The following is a 21065-nucleotide window of genomic DNA, read 5'->3' as shown; positions in this document are numbered from 1 at the left end:
GACCTCCACCCAAAAGGGGAAGTTCCGCTTTAAGTACTCCTCCATGTCATTTTTTTTTGGGGGGGGGGGGGGGGGCGCAGGTACCTAGTTTTGAAAAGTTACCAGCTCCCATTTCCGCTCGGGCCACCTAGGCGGCTCGAGTGGAAGTTCTCCTCTCCCCCTCCCTCCTTGCAATCTTCTGGGACACGTCACAAGTCCCAGAAGATTGCTGACCAATGGGGAGGCGCTGCGTGACTCGCGCATGCGTAGTGCACACCCGGCTGTGAAGCTGCAAGCACACTTGCAACGCCGGAACCGCGGAGAGGACGAGAGAGAGAGAAGCGGGGCTTCGGGCGGCTGCATCACTGGACCATGGCACAGGTGAGTGTGTTTATTAAAAGTCAGCCGCTACACTTTTTGTAGCGGTTGACTTTTAATAAACACAAAAATGAGTGGAACTCCACTTTAAAGTGGTTTTAAAGGCAGAAGGTGTTCTCTGAAACCCCCCTTTATACTTACCTGAGCTCGATCTCAATCCAGTGCTGTGCCTGAGAGCAGCGTCTCGGCCCCTCCCTCCTCACAGGGCAGATTAATAATGGCTCCTGCTGCTGTCAATCAAATCCTGTGGCAGAGGGTGGGGCCGAGCCACGCTGTCTGTATCTATAGACACAGGCAGCACGACTCAAAATCAAGCTAAGTGTACCAAAATAGGGAGTGGCTTCTTATGGTGGCACACCATGAAGAGGAAAAGCCAGGAGCGCCAGCCTAGAAGAAGAAGATTGGGGCTGCTCTGTGAAAAAACATTACATTTAAAAAAAAAGAAACCTTTACAATCCCTTTAAATTGTGTCCAAATCAAAAGCTTTTGTTTGCATGGTTGGATTCTACATGACTCTGTACATGTGCCTTCAGTCATAATATACCTGGATTCTGCAAAGTAAAAGTGCTGGAGTGCTTTTCCTGCGGTGATCCTCTCCTCTGGGTCGTACTCCAGCATGGTACACATGAGCGCGATGCTTTCATTTGAGAAACCTGGCAACAGCCGGCTAATCCCTTTCCCCTTTTTGGATGGGAAATCAAAGTTCATTGCTCTTGATCTGTAAAGGAAAATTAAAACCTCAATAGAAGTACCAATATAAACAGGTCATTTACAGGCAAGGTGCATGCTGCTAAAACAGCTTCCCTGTAAATGTCTTACCTAAAATGTAAAGTGAAAAACTTGCAGCCAAATTGGGATAACACCTACTTTACATTTGTTACATGCCCCCATTCAAATAGCATTATTTAAAATAAAAAAATGCAAAATTTATAGATGAAACATCAATGTAGATAAGTGGTCTTCAAACTATGGCCCACATGCCAGATGCGGCCCTTTGCTTGCCTTTATCTGGCCCTTGGGGCACTATTCCTCCCACTGATACAAGGCACTATTCCTTGCACTGACATCAATGATGGGGAACTATTCCTTGCACTGACACCAACGATGGGGAACTATTCCTTCCACTGACACCAATGATGGGGCACTATTCTTCCCACTGACACCATAATGGGGCACTATTCCTTTCACTGCCAACAATAATGGGGCACTATTCCTCCCACTGACACCAATGATGGGACACTATTCCTCCCACTGACACCAATGATGGGACACTATTCCTCCCACTGACATCAATGATGGGGCACAATTCCTCCCACTGACACCAATGATGGGACACTATTCCTCCCACTGACATCAATGATGGGGCACTATTCCTCCCACTGACACCAATGATGGGGCACTATTCCTCCCACTAATGCCAATGATGGAGCACTATTCCTCCCACTGACACCAATGATGGAGCACTATTCCTCCTACTGACATCAATGATGGGGTGCTATTCCTCCCACTGACACCAATGATGGAGCACTATTCCTCCCACTGACACCAATGATGGGGTGCTATTCCTCCCACTGACACCAATGATGGAGCACTATTCCTCCCACTGACATCAATGATGGGGCACTATTCCTCCCACTGACATCAATGATGGAGCACTATTCCTCCTACTGACACCAATGATGGAGCACTATTCCTCCCACTGACATCAATGATGGGGCACTATTCCTCCCACTGACATCAATGATGGGGCACTATTCCTCCCACTGACACCAATGATGGAGCACTATTCCTCCCACTGACACCAATGATGGGGTGCTATTCCTCCCACTGACACCAATGATGGAGCACTATTCCTCCCACTAACATCAATGATGGGGCACTATTCCTCCCACTGACATCAATGATGGGGCACTATTCCTCCCACTGACACCAATGATGGGGCGCTATTCCTCCCACTGACACCAATGATGGAGCACTATTCCTCCCACTGACACCAATGATGGGGTGCTATTCCTCCCACTGACACCAATGATGGAGCACTATTCCTCCCACTGACACCAATGATGGGGTGCTATTCCTCCCACTGACACCAATGATGGAGCACTATTCCTCCCACTAACATCAATGATGGGGCACTATTCCTCCCACTGACACCAATGATGGAGCACTATTCCTCCCACTGACACCAATGATGGGGTGCTATTCCTCCCACTGACACCAATGATGGAGCACTATTCCTCCCACTGACATCAATGATGGGGCACTATTCCTCCCACTGACATCAATGATGGAGCACTATTCCTCCTACTGACACCAATGATGGAGCACTATTCCTCCCACTGACATCAATGATGGGGCACTATTCCTCCCACTGACATCAATGATGGGGCACTATTCCTCCCACTGACACCAATGATGGAGCACTATTCCTCCCACTGACACCAATGATGGGGTGCTATTCCTCCCACTGACACCAATGATGGAGCACTATTCCTCCCACTGACATCAATGATGGGGCACTATTCCTCCCACTGACATCAATGATGGAGCACTATTCCTCCTACTGACACCAATGATGGAGCACTATTCCTCCCACTGACATCAATGATGGGGCACTATTCCTCCCACTGACACCAATGATGGAGCACTATTCCTCCCACTGACATCAATGATGGGGCACTATTCCTCCCACTGACATCAATGATGGAGCACTATTCCTCCCACTGACACCAATGATGGAGCACTATTCCTCCCACTGACATCAATGATGGGGCACTATTCCTCCCACTGACACCAATGATGGAGCACTATTCCTCCCACTGACATCAATGATGGGGCACTATTCCTCCCACTGACATCAATGATGGAGTACTATTCCTCCCACTGACATCAATGATGGAGCACTATTCCTCCTACTGACATCAATGATGGAGCACTATTCCTCCCACTGACATCAATGATGGGGCACTATTCCTCTCACTGACACCAATGATGGAGCACTATTCCTCCCACTGACACCAATGATGGAGCACTCTTCCTCCCACTAACATCAATGATGGGGCACTATTCCTCCCACTGACATCAATGATGGGGCACTATTCCTCCCACTGACATCAATGATGGGACACTATTCCTCCCACTGATACAATGATGGGGCACTATTCCTCCCACTGATGCCAATGGTGGGGCATTTTTTAGTCCCACTTGCCACAGTCCGGTCCCCACAAAGTCAGAAGGACAGTAAACTGGCCCTTTGTTTAGAAAGTTTGGAGACCTCTGATTTAGATGGAACGTCCAGCAAGGAAAAATTCTACTTTATTTATTTATTTTTTATGAAAGGGCTAGAAAGTTGTACTTGCCATAATTTACACTGTCAGTGCTGTGAAGGCAGATTCATCTCATCAGTTGTAGTAGATCTAAACTCTGTCTGAAACCACAGGGACTCTTTTGTTCTTCCTTTCTTCAGCCCCCTGTACTTCCTGCCCAGTGAACATGGCGTTCCTGGAGGCAGCCATGTACCAGTAGGCTAGGCTTTCTTGGCTTATAGGAACTGGGACTGCTAAAGGTGACACTACATTATGCCTGAACACCGGAAAAGAGGTGACTATTACAGTACACTGTCTTTGATACAATTGGTTTATTTTTGTGATACGCAAGATACAGTGGGGGAGATTTACTAAAACTGGAGCACTCAGTCTGGTGCAGCTGTGCATGGTAGCCAATCAGCTTCTAACTTCAGCTTGTTCAATTAAGCTTTGGCAATAAAACCTGGAACCTGATTGGTTTCTATACAGAGCTGCACCAGGTTTTGCACTCTCCAGCTTTAGTAAATAACCCCCAATGCCCGGTACATAATCAATCCAGACACTAAAAAAGTCTCACAGACACAGTATCTCCATACTTGGGAGGAGAAGCCAAATGTGTTTTAGGGTGTAATTCTAACTATGCCCATACTGCGTGTGAGAAATATCCTATTAAAGTAGAACTATAGGCAAAACTTGTTTTTTTCCATTTTGGATAAAGCAATAGAGGGATATAACCCCTGTCAAATTTTTTTTTCGCCATCTGTGTGCCATTGCGGAGGTTTCCCTTCACTTCATGTCCCATAGCCAAAACAGAAAGTTAGGGGAAATTCCTGCAAATTAAGGGAATTCTTTGGGGAACCCCAGGTCACCATTGAAAGATTTCCCCTCTGTTACTTTTCTGGGGACAACCAAACATTTGGGATTTACTTTTAAACAGGACAAATAGAGAAGGTTAATCTCCCTAAACAGGGACACAGACTGCAATAAAAACTGACACAGGTTCTAATCCATCTCCACTCCAAAACTAAAAAAAAAATAAAAAGTTTTGACTTTAGTTACACTTTAAATTGCCAACTTTGTGTAAAAAAAATGTAATGTTAATTTTCTCTCCATATTTTTCAAAAATTTGTGGCAATAAAATTAAGTCTTCAAAAGACTCACCATACCTCTTTAAAAATATCTTTTTTTTAATTTACTCTTCAAAATGAGGTCATTTTGTGGGTGTTTCTATTTTCCTGGTGCTCCAGGGCGTCCAAAAATGGGATAGGTAGTCAGGAAATTAATTGCGTAATTTATGCCCTTAGAAAGCCTGAAGGTCTTCCTTGGATTTTGGGCCTCTCTGCATTACTATGCTGTGAAAAAGTCTTATGCCCCGTACACACGGTCGGACTTTGTTTCGGACATTCCGACAACAAAATCCATGGATTTTTTCCGACGGATGTTTGCTCAAACTTGTTTTGCATACACACGGTCACACAAAGTTGTCAAAAAAACAGATCGTTCTGAACGCGGTGACGTAAAACACGTACGTCGGGACTATAAACGGGGCAGTAGCCAATAGCTTTCGTCTCTTAATTTATTCTGAGCATGCATGGCACTTTGTGCGTCGGAATTGTCCACACACGGTCGGAATTTACGCGAACGGATTTTGTTGTCGGAAAATTTTATAGCCTGCTCTCAAACTTTGTGTGTCGGAAATTCCGATGGAAAAAGTCCGATGGAGCCCACACATGGTCGGAATTTCCGTCATCAAACTCCAATTGCACATATTCCGTCAGAAAGTCCGACCATGTGTACAGGGCATTACATGCGATATGCCTATGCTCGAGTGGAATTATAAGTGTGAAAAAATATCTTATTAAATTGACAACTTTGTTTAAAAAATAGATTTTCATTCTGCATTTTACAAAAACTTGTGAAAAAAAAAAATTAAGTCTTTAAAAGACTCACCATGCCTCCTAAAAAAATGCCTTGGGGCATTTACTCTTGAAAATGGGGTCATTTTTTGGTGTTTCTACTGTCCTGGAGCTCAAGGGCCTCCAAAAATGTGATCGGTAGTATAAAATGCGTATTTATGCCCCTAGAAAACCTGAAGGTACTCTTAGGATTTTGGGCCTCTCTGCGTGGCCAGGCTGTGAAAAACCTCACATGTGGTATGCCCTCGCTCGGGAGGAGTAGCAGAATGTGTTTTGGGGTGTAATTCTAAGTAATGCCCATCCTGTGTGAGAAAGATATCTAACCACTTACGGACTGGTCCGCTTTAAGATACAAGTGGTCTCTGTGGCGGATTCGCCATAAATGTACTTTTATCGGCGGCAGGGAAGTTGGCCATCCCCCTCCCACCGCTTACCGGATCGGTAGCAGTGGAGAGGATCCAATGTTTTCCCCTGATAGGCAGGAAGTGAGGGATTGATGGCTCCCCTCTTGACTCTATGCTGTTGGATGACGGGAGTGACGTCAAACATTACTTCAGCCCTCCAGCCCTAAAGGGATAATTTTATTTTATTTTTATGGCATTTAAGTGTAAATGTGAGATCTGAGGTCTTTTTGACCCCAGATCTCACATTAAAGAGGTCATGTCATACTTTTTTTCTATTACAAGGGATTTTTACATTCCTTGTAATAGGAATAAAAGGGATCCAAATTTAAAAAAAAAAAAAAAGGGACAGTGTAAAAATAAAAAAAGTAAGGAAAAAAAAGTGTATTTAAAAAAAAAAAATTACGTTTGTAAGACCGCTGCACAAATACGGTGTGACAAAATATTGCAACGACCGCCATAGGGTGTCTGAAAGAAAATATATAATGCTTGGGGTTCTAAGTAATTTTCTAGCAAAAAAAAAAAAGATTTTAACTTGTAAAAAATAGGCTTGGTCCTTAAGTGATGCTGGGGTTCACATTGACGTGAACACAGACATTGCATGTGATTTGCTCCGCATTGCTGTGCAGATCACATGCAATATCACATTGCATTCACACCAAAATGGTGCAGGACACTTTTTTTGGTCCACAATGGAATGCGATCCGATTTCTGTACCATTTGACAGTTCACACTGCTATCTGCGAACCAATCTGGGGGTGTCAACTTTCTATTGACACTCACAGCGGTTCGAAGAGGGCAGTGTGAACTGCCTGCGAGTGACATGCAAAGCGGGAACCCACACAAGAATCACGCTGGTTCCTGCATATGTGTGAACCCAGCCTAAATTGACATCTTTGTGTAAATAAATAAAATTTTCATTGCACATTTGAAGAAAACTTGTAAAAAAACAAAAGAATGAAGTCTTTAAAAGACTCGCCACACTCAGTCCTGCTCAGGTATGTACTGGCCATTGGGACTACCGGGAGTTTCCCGGTGGGCTGATGGCTCAGTGGGCCGGTCATGTGCAGTCCTGGAGCCGCTCCTCTCAGAGCGAATGATCGCGTTTTCACTCCTGTCACCAAGGAGCAGCTGCCGACACTTGCTGGAGAGAGGATTAGGCTTTCTGCTCCTACCAGCCTGCAGGGGGAGATAGACAGCTGGCAGACTTTCCTGATGTAAGGGGGTGCTGTTGAGGACACACTGATGTAAAGGGGGCTGCTGGTGGGGACACACTGATGTGAAGGGGGCTGCTTGATGGGGACACACTGATGTAAAGTGGGCTGCTGGTGGGGACACACTGATGTGAAGGGGGCTGCTTGATGGGGACACACTGATGTGAAGGAGGCTGCTGATGGGGACACACTGATGTGAAGGGGGCTGCTGATGGGGACACACTGATGTGAAGGGGGCTGCTGATGGGGACACACTGATGTGAAGGGGGCTGCTGATGGGGACACACTGATGTGAAGGGGGCTGCTGATGGGGACACACTGAAGTGGAGGGGGCTGCTGATGGGGACACACTGAAGTGGAGGGGGCTGCTGATGGGGACACTCTGATGTAAGGGGGATGCTGATGGGGACACATTGATGTGAAGGGGGCTGCTGATGGGGACACACTGAAGTGGAGGGGCCTGCTGATGGGGACACTCTGATGTGAAGGGGGCTGGTGATGGGGGGACACTGATGTGAAGGGGGTGCTGACGGGGACACTTGATATAATGGGGCTGCTGATGGGGACACTCTGATGCAAGGGGTGCTGATGGGGACACACTGATTTAAGGGGGTGCTGACGGGGACACACTGATGTAAGGAGGTGCTGACGGGGACACACTGATGTAAGGGGGCTGCTGATGGGGACACACTGATGTAAAGGGGCTGCTGATGGGGACACACTGATGTAAAGGGGCTGCTGATGGGGACACACTGATGTAAGGGGGCTGCTGATGGGGACACACTGATGTAAGGGGGCTGCTGATGGGGACACACTGATGTAAGGGGGCTGCTGATGGGGACACTCTGATGCAAGGGGGCTGCTGATGGGGACACTCTGATGCAAGGGGGTGCTGATGGGGACACACTGATGTGAAGGGGGCTGCTGATGGGGACACACTGATGTAAGGGGGGTGCTGATGGGAAAACTCAAAATGAAAGTGGGCCGGTCTGGATGAAGTCCAGCGCCAAATTTTTGTCCCCGTCCAGCCCTGGTTCTGCTGAAATAGAAACGGGCCTTCATCAAGCTGTTGCCCCACACAGTTGAAAGAGCACAATTGAATAAAATGTATTTGTATGGTATAAAATGAACCATACTCTTCACTGGAGACACCCTGACTCAGATTTTGGAGCATCCACATGTTTGTAGCTATACTGTGTAGTCCTTCTGCATTTATTTGTCATTCTGGAGCTGTGCTCACAGTAAAACAAAATCCAAATTAGTTAAAACAATAGCAGCCTTCCTGCTTCTACCGGAGCATACCTGAATTATTGAATAAAAAAAAAATAAATAAATAAAAATCACAAGCACAAAAAATGCTCTATAATGCTTCCTTTCAGCCCTGGGAATCCATTAAATGGCCTCTATATCTTCATTTACATCACTGGCGACAGTCCAGGCTCTGCTGACTAAGAGCAAGAAAAAAAATCCCTTGCTGATGCAAATGCTTTACTGTCCTTATCTGGGAAAATGTTACTTATCTGCAGGTAGAGGATAAAATAAACCCCTTCATCTTACTCCTCCAGGGGAATGATATCTGAAGAGCTTTCATTATGTGGAGTAATACAGTTACAAAAATAAATCCACAACCAAAAGGTACACCATGGCAGTACAGCTATATAAACTACATGAGGCTCATTCACAAAGCAAACCCGCATGCAGATAGACTGCGTTCTGATCCATGCATTGGACCCACACAGATGTACACTCCGGGACGTGCATGGATATCTGTGCAGCCAGCCACCTGCCATTGGCTTCAATAGGCTGTCTGCACAGTATACCTGTGCATCCCACGCAGGTGAAGAAGGCCCCTTCGCATGGGCGTACAGATTGTTACCTTTAAAGTGAAAGTTCATGCAAAAACTAAAATCCCGCCATCTATAGCCACCAACATTCTAACACTAACCTCTCTAGTACTGAAAAGAAAAAAATCAGTATACATACCCTTTTCTACAGGCGATCCAACCCGATCTCCAGCGGCAGAAGCTCTGCTGAGTAAACGTCCGACAACGGCTGTGAGATGAATGGGATGTGACGTCACCCATAGAGTTACTATGGGGCTTCCATTGACGGACATGTCCTCTGCACCCGCCCACACAGCGAAGCCGCGGCTGACAGCTCAGCGTGGGATCAGAGCTTCTATCACCAGAGATCGGGTCGGATCGCCTGTAGATAAGGTATGTATACTGATTTTTTTTTTTTCAGGGCTAGAGAGGTCAGTGTTATGCCCCGTACACACGGTCGGACTTTGTTCGGACATTCCAACAACAAAATCCTAGGATTTTTTCCGGCGGATGTTGGCTCAAACTTGTCTTGCATACACACGGTCACACAAAGTTGTTGAAAAATCCGATCGTTCTGAACGCGGTGACGTAAAACACGTACGTCAGGACTATAAACGGGGCAGTGGCCAATAGCTTTCATCTCTTTATTTATTCTGAGCATGCGTGGCACTTTGTCCCTCGGATTTGTGTACACACGATCGGAATTTCCGACAACGGATTTTGTTGTCGGAAAATTTTATAGCCTGCTCTCAAACTTTGTGTGTCGGAAAATCCGATGGAAAATGTCCGATGGAGCCCACACACGGTCGGAATTTCCGACAACACGCTCCGATCGGACATTTTCCATCGGAAAATCCGACCGTGTGTACAGGGCATTAGAATGCTGGTGGCTATAGATGCAGGGATTTTAGTTTTTGCATGGACTTCCACGTTAATATGTAGATGAAATACATATATAGGAACAGTTTTAACAGCCAAAAGAAATGAATTTTTGTTCATCCAGATTTACACAGCCCTGCCACACAGCACATCCCTGTCTGGCAGGGCAGGAGAACTGTTTTTGTTTTCTACTACAGTTAAAGCGGTAGTAAATGCCATGTATGCATCACATACTAGCACATTATGTAAAACTTACCTTAAAACGAAGCCCTCTAGTGGCGCACTGTCACCACTGACAGGGCTTCTGTCTTCACCCGGTCTTCCTTCCAGGTTGGCGAGCCGCGATGACATCACTCGCCTGTGTGTGGGAGCAGCTGTTCACAGCACAAGGCTCTGAAGGGACAACACGGGTATGCCAATCCTTCAGAGCGCATGCGTTGGTAAAGTCACATGCCCATTCACAAGTGAATACCTCCTAAACCAGGGGTCTCCAAACTATGGCCCTCCAGTTGTTCAGGAACTACAATTCCCATCATGCCTAGTTATGTCTGTGAATGCCAGAGTTTCACAATGGGGGTTGTTTGCTAAAGGCAAATCCACTTTGCACTGCAAGTGCACTTGGAAGTGCAGTCGCTGTAGATCTGAGGGGAACATCTGAAATGAGGGGAAGCTCTGCTAATTTTATTATCCAATCACGTGCAAGCTAAAATGCTGTTTTTATTTTTTCTTGCATGTCCCCCTCAGATCTACAGAGACTGCACTTTCAAGTGCACTTATAGTGCAAAGTGGATTCGCTTCTCGGCCTTTTGGCTAAGATCAAGTGTAGTATCTGTTCTTATCAGTTTCCAGGAGGTGGCGCTTGCTTCCGTCCCTGATCCATGGCGAGATGAAGATGGGATGGCGGTTGCTATGCAAAACCTGCTGGAGTAAAGGTGACCTGGACGGTTCGTAGCCGAAAGGGAAGCCTTCTGATGGGGATGGGGAACCACGGGGTCTGAGCCGGAGGGTCGGGACCCTGGCCTTCTGGCCTGGATTGGGGCGGCTCTAGCTCCGGACAGTTATTCGGGAGAGAACGCTGGCTCCCCTTTCTCCCACTGGGGGAGCGGCCAGTATTTCCCGAATGTAATTAGGTAGGAGGGATGGAACGACAGTGAAGCCTGATGGTAAAGGGCTCTCACCAAGCTTCCAGAACTCCATGCCTTCCTGCCTGGGGTGGGGGCTGCTGTGGTCTGGGCTGGTGGCCAGGGTTGGTCTTTGAAAGCCTATGGAGTAGTACCCCTGGAGTGGCAGTCCAGGGGTGCCATAAAATCACTGTGAGTGGCAGTCACTTTGATTTGAGGCACCACGGTCACTGCACTATAGAACACGCTTTTTTAGCACCTGCCTCTTGGGCCGGGCCTTTTGGCTAGGACCAGAGGAATTTTTTATTCCTGGCCGAAGGGCCTGGTCATTGTTTCACACAATGGCCACCTTTTTCACTCTCCTCTCCACTATTCCTTCCCCACTTTTTATTTATTTTCTTTCTTTTTGATTGAATCCTATGTTTTGTCACGTCTTGTACACGTTTGTCTCACTGTGTGATGAGTAAGGACGGGTCCTCGGGCCAGCCCTGAAAGTCTTGTGGAGGGGTAGACATGGCCTTCTGGCTTCGTTCACCCTAACTCATGGGGTCTCCCTTCGGGGGAGCCCCACCTAGTACTTGGGTGGGTTCTGTTTCGGCAGACCCTCCAGAGAACGAGGCCTGTCTGGCTTCGGCCAGATAAACCATTGTAAAGTACCTTTGTCCCCGTCTGGAGCCTAACGCCCTGGGGGATCAGGGAATTGGCACGTCTGTGTACCCTTTTGCACTTTTTTGTGACCACTCTTTATGTGTGTGCACATTTTTTTGGCACCGGGTGAAGTTTTTTGGGTGCGTTATGCACACCATAGGCTTTCAAAAAAAAAATATAGTGCAAAGTGGATTTGCCTTTAGTAAATAACCCCCATGCCTCATGGGATGTGTATTTCCGCAACAGCTGGAAGACTGTAGTTTGGGGATCCCTGTAAAACGGCGCACATTTAGGAGATATTTACAGTACCTTTAGGTAAGTTCTATTATAGGCTTATCTATAAGTAGAAATCCTCCATGGGAGTTTACTCCCACTTTAACCACTTCAGCCCCAGAAGGATTTACCCCCTTCCTGACCAGAGCACTTTTATGCGATTCGGCACTGTGTCGCTTTAACTGACAATTGCGCGGTCGTGTGACGTTACACCAAAACAAAACTGACGTCCTTTTTTTCCCATAAATAGAGCTTTCTTTTGGTGGTATTTGATCGCCTCTGCGGTTTTTATTTTTTACGCTATAAAAAAAAAAAAGCGACAATTTTGAAAAAAAATAAAAAATATTTTTTACTTTTTGCTATAATAAATATCCCCCAAAAATATATATAAAAAAACTAATTTTTTCCTCAGTTTAGGGCGATATGTATTCTTCTACATAATTTTGGTGAAAAAACATAAATCACAATAAGCGTATATTGATTGGTTTGCGCAAAAGTTATAGCGTCTACAAAATAGGGGATAGATTTACGGCATTTTTGATATTTTATTTTAGTAGTAATGGCAGCGATTTTTATCATGACTGCGACATTGCGGCGGACACATTGGACACTTTTGACACTATTTTGGGACCATTGTCATTTATACAGCGATCAGTGCTATAGAAATGCACTGATTACTGTGTAAATGACACTGGCAGGGAAAGTGTTAAACACTAGGGGGGCGATCAAGGGGTTAAGTGTGTCCTAGGGAGTGATTCTAACTGTAGGGGGGATGGGCTCACTACAACAAGACAGAGATCACTGCTCCCGATGACAGGGAGCAGTGATCTCTGTCATGTTGCTAGGCAGAACAGGGAAATGCCTTGTTTACATAGGCATCTCCCTGTTCTGTCGCTCCGCGACACGATCATGGGACACCGGCGGACATCGAGCCCGCAGGCACGGTCACGCGGTACGCAGCGGGCGCACGCGACCCACTAGCCCGCAAATTAAAGGAAACATACCTGTACGCCCATTTGTCCACCGATGCCATTATGCCGATGTATATCGATGTATATAGGGACTACATATCCCATGGTACCTTGCTGCCTGCAAGTAGCGAATCCTGTACTGACTCCGCCTCCTGAAACTCCTCCTCTCAGCACCTCTGTGAGGGCAGGCTCTATGAAATGTGTGACAAAGCAGTGTCTTTTTACTGGGTATAGTAGATTCAAAGAAGTAAATGTCTGGGGATCTTCATAAAGTTTACAAAAACTTCAAGATCATTCACGGTAAAAAGTAGGCTAGAAAAATCTGAAATGCAATGTGGAAATTAATATAGGATTTTACATTTTGGTGGACAGATCCTGTGTACTCTTATTTAAATAAAGCTAAATAAAAGAGACAAATCTATAATGTATCAGTTACTCTGCACAATTATCATAATAAAAATTACCTACATACGGACCAGCCGCCATTGTTATACGTCGCTACTTTGACGTTAAATATCATTGGTATGGCAGCAGCTAGCTGTCATAATCCCGGTATTTTTAAAAACTGAGGACTGTCCTCTTTCAGATAAAAGTGGTCTCGCAATGAGATCACTTTAATCGGTGGCAAAGGAGGGGCACCCCCTCTTCCGCCGCGGTCGTCTCCGCCGCTTACCGGAGCCATCGGTTCTTTCCACTCACTGCCTGGATGTCGAGTGAGGGGAAGATGGACCCTCCTCGGCTCAATAGCACTGGAGGGCGGAAGCGACACCAAATATTACAATATCACTTCTACTCAATGCTCTTAAAGAGGAATTTCATTTTCTACTATTTTTTATTGCATTCTTGTGTAAATATGAGATCTGAGGTCTTTTTGACAGCAGATCTTATATTTAAAAGTTCCTGTCATGCTTTTTTTCTATATTAAGGGATGTTTACATTCCTTGAAATAGGAATAAAAGTGACCTTTTTTTTTTTTTTTTTTTTAAAAAGAACAGTGTCAAAAAAAAAAAAAAAAAAAAAAAGTAAAATAAATAATAATAAAAAAAATTATAAAAATTTAAAGCGCCCTGTCCCGCCGAGCTCGCGCGCAGAAGCGAACCCATACAGGAGTAGCGCCCGCATATGAAAACGGTGTTCAAACCACACGTGTGAGGTATCGCCGCCATCGTTAGAGTGAGAACAATAATTCTAGGCCTGGACCACCTCTGTAACTCCCAACTGGTAACCTGTAGACATTTTTAAACATCGCCTATGGAGATATTTTAAGGGTAAAAGTTTGTCGCCATTCCACGAGCGTTCACAATTTTGAAGCGTGACATGTTGGGTATCAGTCTACTCCGGTGTAACATTATCTTTCACAATATAAAAAAAAAAAATTGGGCTAACTTTACTGTTGTCTTATTTTTTAATTCAGAAAGTGTATTTTATCCAAAAAAAAGTGCGCTTGGAAGACCGCTGCGCAAATATGTTGTGACAGAAAGTATTGCAATGACTGCCATTTTGTTCTCTAGGGGGTTAGAAAATATATATAATGTTTGGGGGTTCAAAGTAATTTTCTAGCAAAAAAAAAAAAATGATTTTAACTTGTAAACACCAAATCTAAAAAATAAGGCCGGTCCTTAACCCCCCTGGCGGTTTTCCCGAGTGTGGCTTGGGGTTAAAATTCAGTCCCATTAGCGGTAACCCCGAGCCACACTCGGGATCGCATTGCAGGATCCTGGGGCGGCGTTACTTACCTTGTCCCCGGGATCCTGCGATGTCCCCCGCAGTGTCCGTGAGCTCCGTCCTCTGCCCGAAGCCTCTCTGTGCCAGGCTCCGTTCCCTGCGAGCGGCGCGACGCACGGGGGCGGAGCCTGGCGGCAAATTCAAAAAACTGTAAAAAGCATAACACATACAGTACTGTAATCTTACAGATTACAGTACTGTATGAAATTATTTCACATCCCTTTTGTCCCCAGTGCTTTGTCCTATGCCCTGCATGCAGTTCTATATTATATATACTGTTCTTTCTGGCTGGAAACTGGAGATTGTCCATAGCAACCAAAAAGTGTCCCTTTACGTCAAAAATGGTTTTAGACCAGCTAGAAAACAGCGATAGTAAATTAGAACACTTGCAGAATTGAGCGATAGTGAATCGTGGGGAAATTTATTTTATTATTATTTTATTTTTATTTTTTTTATTATTTATTTTTATTTATTATATTATAATTTATGTTTTTGTGTTTCAAACTTTATCATACCCGGGATATCTACTAGACTCTTGTTTGGACAGGTTTAAGTGTGTTATTGTTAAGAATTACAGACCTACAATATAAAACGCCAAATTTCCATGCAAAATAATTGTACCGCTTTCAGCACCTAAAATCCGAAATAATCATACCGCCAGGGAGGTTAAGTGGTTAAATAGTCACGGAGAATCTAACCCTTTTTTTTTTCTTCTTTTTTTTTTTTTTTTTTTAATCGCCAGCCCTGGTAAACTATATTTGTGTATAAGTGAGATGCGAAGGTGGGAAAATATTCATGAATGGTAGAATGGATCGATTAGAGAGTGGGGGGGATATCCCCTCCTTTTTTTCTTTTTCTCCCTTTTTGTATTTTATAAATAATGGCCTTATATATATCGGATGAAAAAATAATTGATTTATGTTAAGATATACTCTGTTAAACGCATTCAACAAAAAACGTGTCTGTCTATATCAATAATAGATGTTGAAAAAATAAAATATAGAATTAAAAAAAAAAAAAAAAAAAAAAAAGATTTTAGCCTAAGCTTTGTTGTAACTTTATATCACATTTTTCACTCGTGACAACTGCTGTGCCCCTCTTACTCTCTCAATAGTTCCTATTCTTTGTTCTTTTTATGATCCATTATTGTGTTCCTCTAGACACCCCCTAAAAATTTTACTGGTTGCCATGAGTAATATGTATACAAACATCCCCCCTGTGGACAAAAGAACATCCGGCTTGCTTGAGCCCACAGAAAGCATTGATTGGCTTTCCTTTCTATACTGGGAGGAGGTGGAGTTCCCCTTTAACCTTTAGTTTACAATAGCACACAAAAGTAGAAATCACTTACTGTTTAAACTTCCTGAGCACAGCTGATGTCGGTGTGCCGAGGACATCGTGGATTTTGGCGATCTGGTCCAGTTCGTTTGAGCCAGGAAAGAGCGGATGGAGACTGAAATGAAGAGGAGAATGAGCCATTTATGGTGTTATTGTACGAGGAGACACACACTCCCGGCTTCCACAAGTCTCTGCTGAATTTATGGTGACACAGTCAGATGGGAATGCTGATCCCCGGAGCTGGCGGAGTCCTCCTCTACACAGGCCAGCTCTGAGGAGGATGCAAAGAAGCTACAAAACATTACAACAGCTCAGGGAGTCTACACATTACATTACAAGATTGAAACCCCAGACGTCAGCAACCATTTCCACATCAATGCCCGGTACACACGGTCAGAAAATCGTACGAAAAATACAGATTTCGGAGCGATCGTACGATAATCTGATCGTTAGTACAGAGCTTTCGAGGGCCGACTAGGACCATTCACCCGATATTATTTGATCGGACATGTACGAAATTATTTTTCCGTACGATGCCAGATCGTACGATTTTCATTACATCAGTACAGCTGTCCTTCAAAAATGCATTACAACACATGACATCACTTCCGAATTTTTATTCTGTCGTACGCAAATTTTCGTGACTTTAGTAAACTCATCAGATTCGATCTGAGATTAGCATGCAAAAATAAAAAAAAAAACGGCGATCTCATCGTGTGTACCGGGCATAAAAGTGTCATTTTCACAGGTATTCAATGAGCAATAACACAGCCGAATCTTAGTAGGCTTTCAGTTTTTGCTCACAGCTGTACTGCTAATGGTTAATAAACTCTTTATCTATATATTATTTTTTATTTTGCTATTAGCAGTGCAAAAAATGATTACCTGGTGCACACGCAGAACATGTTCAGCTGCAGTGCATGCACTTCAGACCTAAGATCAGCTCCAATGCATGTCCTGCAGACCTGAGATCACCCCCAATGAATGCCTCAGATCTACGATCAGTGCATGCACTTCAGACCACAGATTTTTGATTAGCTCCAATGCATGCACTTCAAACCTCACATCAGCCCCCAATGTATGCCACTCCAACCTCACGTCCGCCCGAACGTATGCATTTAAAACTTCAGATCAGCTCTAATGCATGCACTTTAGACCTCAGATCAGCCCTAATGCATGCAAGACCTCAAATGAGCCCCTATGCATGCATTTTAGAACAGCCTCAAATGCACGCATCTCAGATCTATGATCAGTTCCAATGCATGTACTGCAGACCTACGATCAGCTCCAATGAATGCCTCAGCCCCAATGTATACACTTCAGACCTTGGATCTATGATCAGCTCCAATGAATACCTCAGCCCCAATGCATGCTCTTCAGACGTCGGATCTATGATCAGCTCCAATGCATGTACTGCAGACCTATGATGAACCCCAATGAATGCCTCAGCCCCAAAGCATGCACCTCAGATCTATGATCAGCTCCAATGAATACCTCAGCCCCAATGCATGCCCTTCAGACCCCGGATCTACGATCAGCCCCAATGAATGCATACACTTCAGACCTCAGATCTATGATCAGCTCCAATGAATACCTCAGCCCCAATGCATGCCCTTCAGACCTCGGATCTATGATCAGCTCCAATGTATGTACTGCAGACCTACAATCAGCCCCAATGAATGCCTCAGCCCCAATGTATGCCCTTCAGACCTCATATCTAAAAAAATATTATTTAAAAAAATAAGACAACAGTAAAGTTAGGCCTAATTTTTTTGTATATTGTGAAAGATGATGTAACGCCGAGTAAATTGATACCCAACATGTTACGCTTTAAAATTGCGCCCGCCCGTGGAATGGCGACAAACTTTTACCATTAAAAATTTCCATAGGCGACGTTTAAAAAATTTTACAGGTTGCATGTTTTGAGTCACAGAGGAGGTCCAGGGCGAGAATTATTGCTCTCGCTCTAACGATCGCGGCGATACCTCACATGTGTGCTTTGCACACCGTTTTCATATGCGGGCGCTGCTCACATATGTGTTTGCTTCTGCACTTGAGCTCGGTGGGACGGGATGCGTTTAAAAAAATTATTTTCTTATTTATTTTACCTTTTTTTTTTTACACTGTTCCTTTAAAAAAAAAAAAAAAAGTGTCACTTTTTTTTTTTTTTTTTTTTTTTTTTTACAGAAGGAATGTTTATTAAGATAAATCAACAGGTTACATGTGAATAACATCAGGTGTTACATTAGAAGACAATGTGAGAATACTGCAGCTGCCTTCACAACAATATACATTTCATATTTTGTCCTCTAAGCTCCAAATTATTATTTTATTATTTGTGACAGGTTTCTCAGGATGTAAAGGGAGGCATGTGTCACTGTATATTGTAGAATATAAGAAGAATTGAAGAATGAACCAAATGTAGGCACAGTAGATATAAAATCAATTTTCTGCTACTGGGCCACTAGATAGTGACAAGCCTTGAGAGAACAGTGCCCCCAAGTGGCCAAAAGTTAAAGTGGTTCTAAAGGCATAATGTTTTTTTTACCTAATGCATTCTCTTCATTAAGATAAAAAATCATCTGCATGCAGCTCCCACCCCCTCTCCCAATACGTACCTGAGCCCGATCTTGATCCAGCAATGTGCACAAGAGCAGAGGCTCTCTCCCTCCTCATTGGCTCAGAGACATCATTGGCTCCTGCTGCTGAAAACCACAGCCATTGAGGAGGAAGTCGGGGACAGAGCCGAGCACCGCTCTGTCTGTCTGTCAGTCAATGGACACACAGAAAGGAACTCGTAAATGAGCATGCACTAGTGCTCCCCATAGCAGTGGCGGCTGGTGCTCAAAATTTTTGGGGGGTGCAAACAAACTGAAAAATACTAAACCCCCCATCAATTGCAGCCTCACTGTGCCCATCATATGCAGCCACTTGTGCCCCATCATATGCAGCCACTTGTGCCCCATTATATGCAGCCACTTGTGCCCCATTATATGCAGCCACTTGTGCCCCATTATATGCAGCCACTTGTGCCCCATTATATGCAGCCACTTGTGCCCCATTATATGCAGCCAGTTGTGCCCAATCATATGCAGCCACTTGTGCCCCATCATATGCAGCCACCCTGGTGTCTGTTCCAGCTGGTACTAACCTTCAGAGCCCCCATCACAGCAGCAGGGATACTATATAGCTAGGCATTCCAGCTCATCCAAACCAGAACGATGGCCCTTACTGGTCACTGATAAGGACAGATACTGCACTTGATCTTAGCCAAAAGGCAGAGAAGTGATATTAACTCTTACACTCTTGTGGTAACAGTTTGGGGAAGACCCCTTTCTGTTCCAACATGACTGTGCACCTGTGTACAAAGCTAGCTCCATAAAGACATAATTTGATGAGTTTGGTGTGGAGGAACTTAAATGTCCAGCACAAAGCCCTGACCTCAACCCCACTAAATACCTTTGAGAAAGAGGCGTAGCTAGAACCTTCAGGGCCCCCATGCAAGAGACCATGAAAGGCCCACCTGACCCCCTTCCCACTCATCCCAAGGTCGTTCATTCTAGTTGCGGGGCCTTTTATTACGGTTCCGCAGCAGGACCCTTTCACATGTTCTGCAATGGGCCCCCTTCTTGCCGTCTAGGTGCACCCTCATGGTGGTGCAAGTGTGACCTTTGCCACCCTGATAGTTCTGCTACTGGTGTCAGTAGTTTTTTAATTTTGTTATTTTACTTTTTCATATCAATTTTTTTTTTTTTCAAATTTTTTTTTTTTATTTCTTAAAATTTTTTTTAGGAGCCCCATTGGGGGATTTAGGTGAAAGATTAGGGGTATACATAGACCTTTGATATTTCACCTTTGAGACAGAGAAAGGAGAATCAGGACACAGCCCTCAATCTCCATCCATGCATCTCAGCTGTACAAAATGAATGGACAGAAACAGCTCTCTACAGAGCTTCCCCCTCATTCACAAACTGAAGCATAACAAACATGGTTTACTATGCTTCAGCTATGAATGGACACAGGAGAGATTGGTATCAACCACTCACTGTGTCCATTCAGAAAAGGAAGGGGCTGGTAAATTACATATTTATTGTCTCCTTCCCCGCTCTCTATCCTGACACATCCCCACAGCCGCTGGTGGGGGGGGGACAAGGGGAGCACACAGGGGCAGCAGGAACCTGGATAGGAGGGGCAGTGGGAGGCATATAGAGGAACCAATGCCCTCCATTTTCCCCCTGCAACAGCTTAATGCCCGCAGGAGAAAAATCCAGGTGTACAGGGGAGCAGCACAAGTTGCCAGGTACATGGGACCGAGTCGCGACTGCGACCCCTGCGACTCCTATAGTTACGCCCCTGCTTTGGGATAAATTGGAACACTGATGGTGAGCCAGGTCTTCTCATCCAACATCAGTACCTGACCTCACGAATGGGCACAAATTCCCACAGACACTTATGGAAAGTTTTCCCAGAAGAGTAGAGGCTGTTATAGCTGCAAAGGGGGATTGGTAACTCAATATTATTGACCATAGATTTGAAATTGGGATATTCAACCAGCTCCTCTAGCTGTGGTGGTCAGTTGTCCACAGACTTTTGGCCATATTGTGTAGGTATAATGTGTTCATGTGAGTTTAAAACAAACCATAAATATATCATAATGTATTTTTTTTGTTAATAAAAGGTAAAACAAAGTCCCATTGGACTTTGGACATAGGGGAGTTAGCAGATGACGAGTGGGAGGAGATTTTAGACACACGCAAATCTGTATCTGTCTGACAGCCTTACTCATTTATATATATATATATATACTACACAGGTCCTATTTAACACCAACCCGCCTCTCTAGGTACCGGCCGGACTATAACCTGACATGCCCCAGGTGTGGCAAGCCCAGGGGTACATTTTACCACCTGTTATGGTCCTGCCCCTCCATCCAAGGGTACTGAACACAGGTGGTCAAATTTCTCCATGACCGAATGGGCTCCCCTCTAACCTTATGCCCTCGACAAAATCTATTGGGCCTCCTTTCCATCTCTGAGGAGGAAAAATACCTAAATACCTTTCCACTGGAGTCGCTGTTCATGGCTAGAATGTGAA

The 21065-nt window shown here is 44.7% G+C and overlaps 1 protein-coding gene and 2 pseudogenes across 2 annotated transcripts in view; 1 reads left to right on the top strand and 2 right to left on the bottom strand.

Annotated features, from left to right (window-relative positions):
• The window catches only part of MOK (MOK protein kinase), a 71735-nt gene that overhangs the window by 15074 nt on the left and 35596 nt on the right, over positions 1-21065 (bottom strand). For both annotated transcript variants that reach the window (XM_073608822.1, XM_073608821.1), the window contains exons 8-9: positions 15985-16086; positions 902-1075 (exon numbers count right to left, since the gene is read on the bottom strand). In XM_073608822.1, coding sequence (XP_073464923.1) covers positions 902-1075; positions 15985-16086 — 276 coding nt within the window. The remainder of the gene's footprint in view (positions 1-901; positions 1076-15984; positions 16087-21065) is intronic.
• Positions 10686-10818, top strand: LOC141120739 (U2 spliceosomal RNA; annotated as a pseudogene).
• On the bottom strand, positions 19146-19261 carry LOC141120761 (U2 spliceosomal RNA; annotated as a pseudogene).

The sequence above is a fragment of the Aquarana catesbeiana genome, linkage group LG13 (assembly GCF_042186555.1).
Source record: "Aquarana catesbeiana isolate 2022-GZ linkage group LG13, ASM4218655v1, whole genome shotgun sequence".
In the NCBI taxonomy this organism is placed as follows: Eukaryota; Metazoa; Chordata; class Amphibia; order Anura; family Ranidae; genus Aquarana; species Aquarana catesbeiana.
Note: the sequence above shows the minus strand (reverse complement) of the source record. Positions and strands in the feature narration are given on the sequence as shown.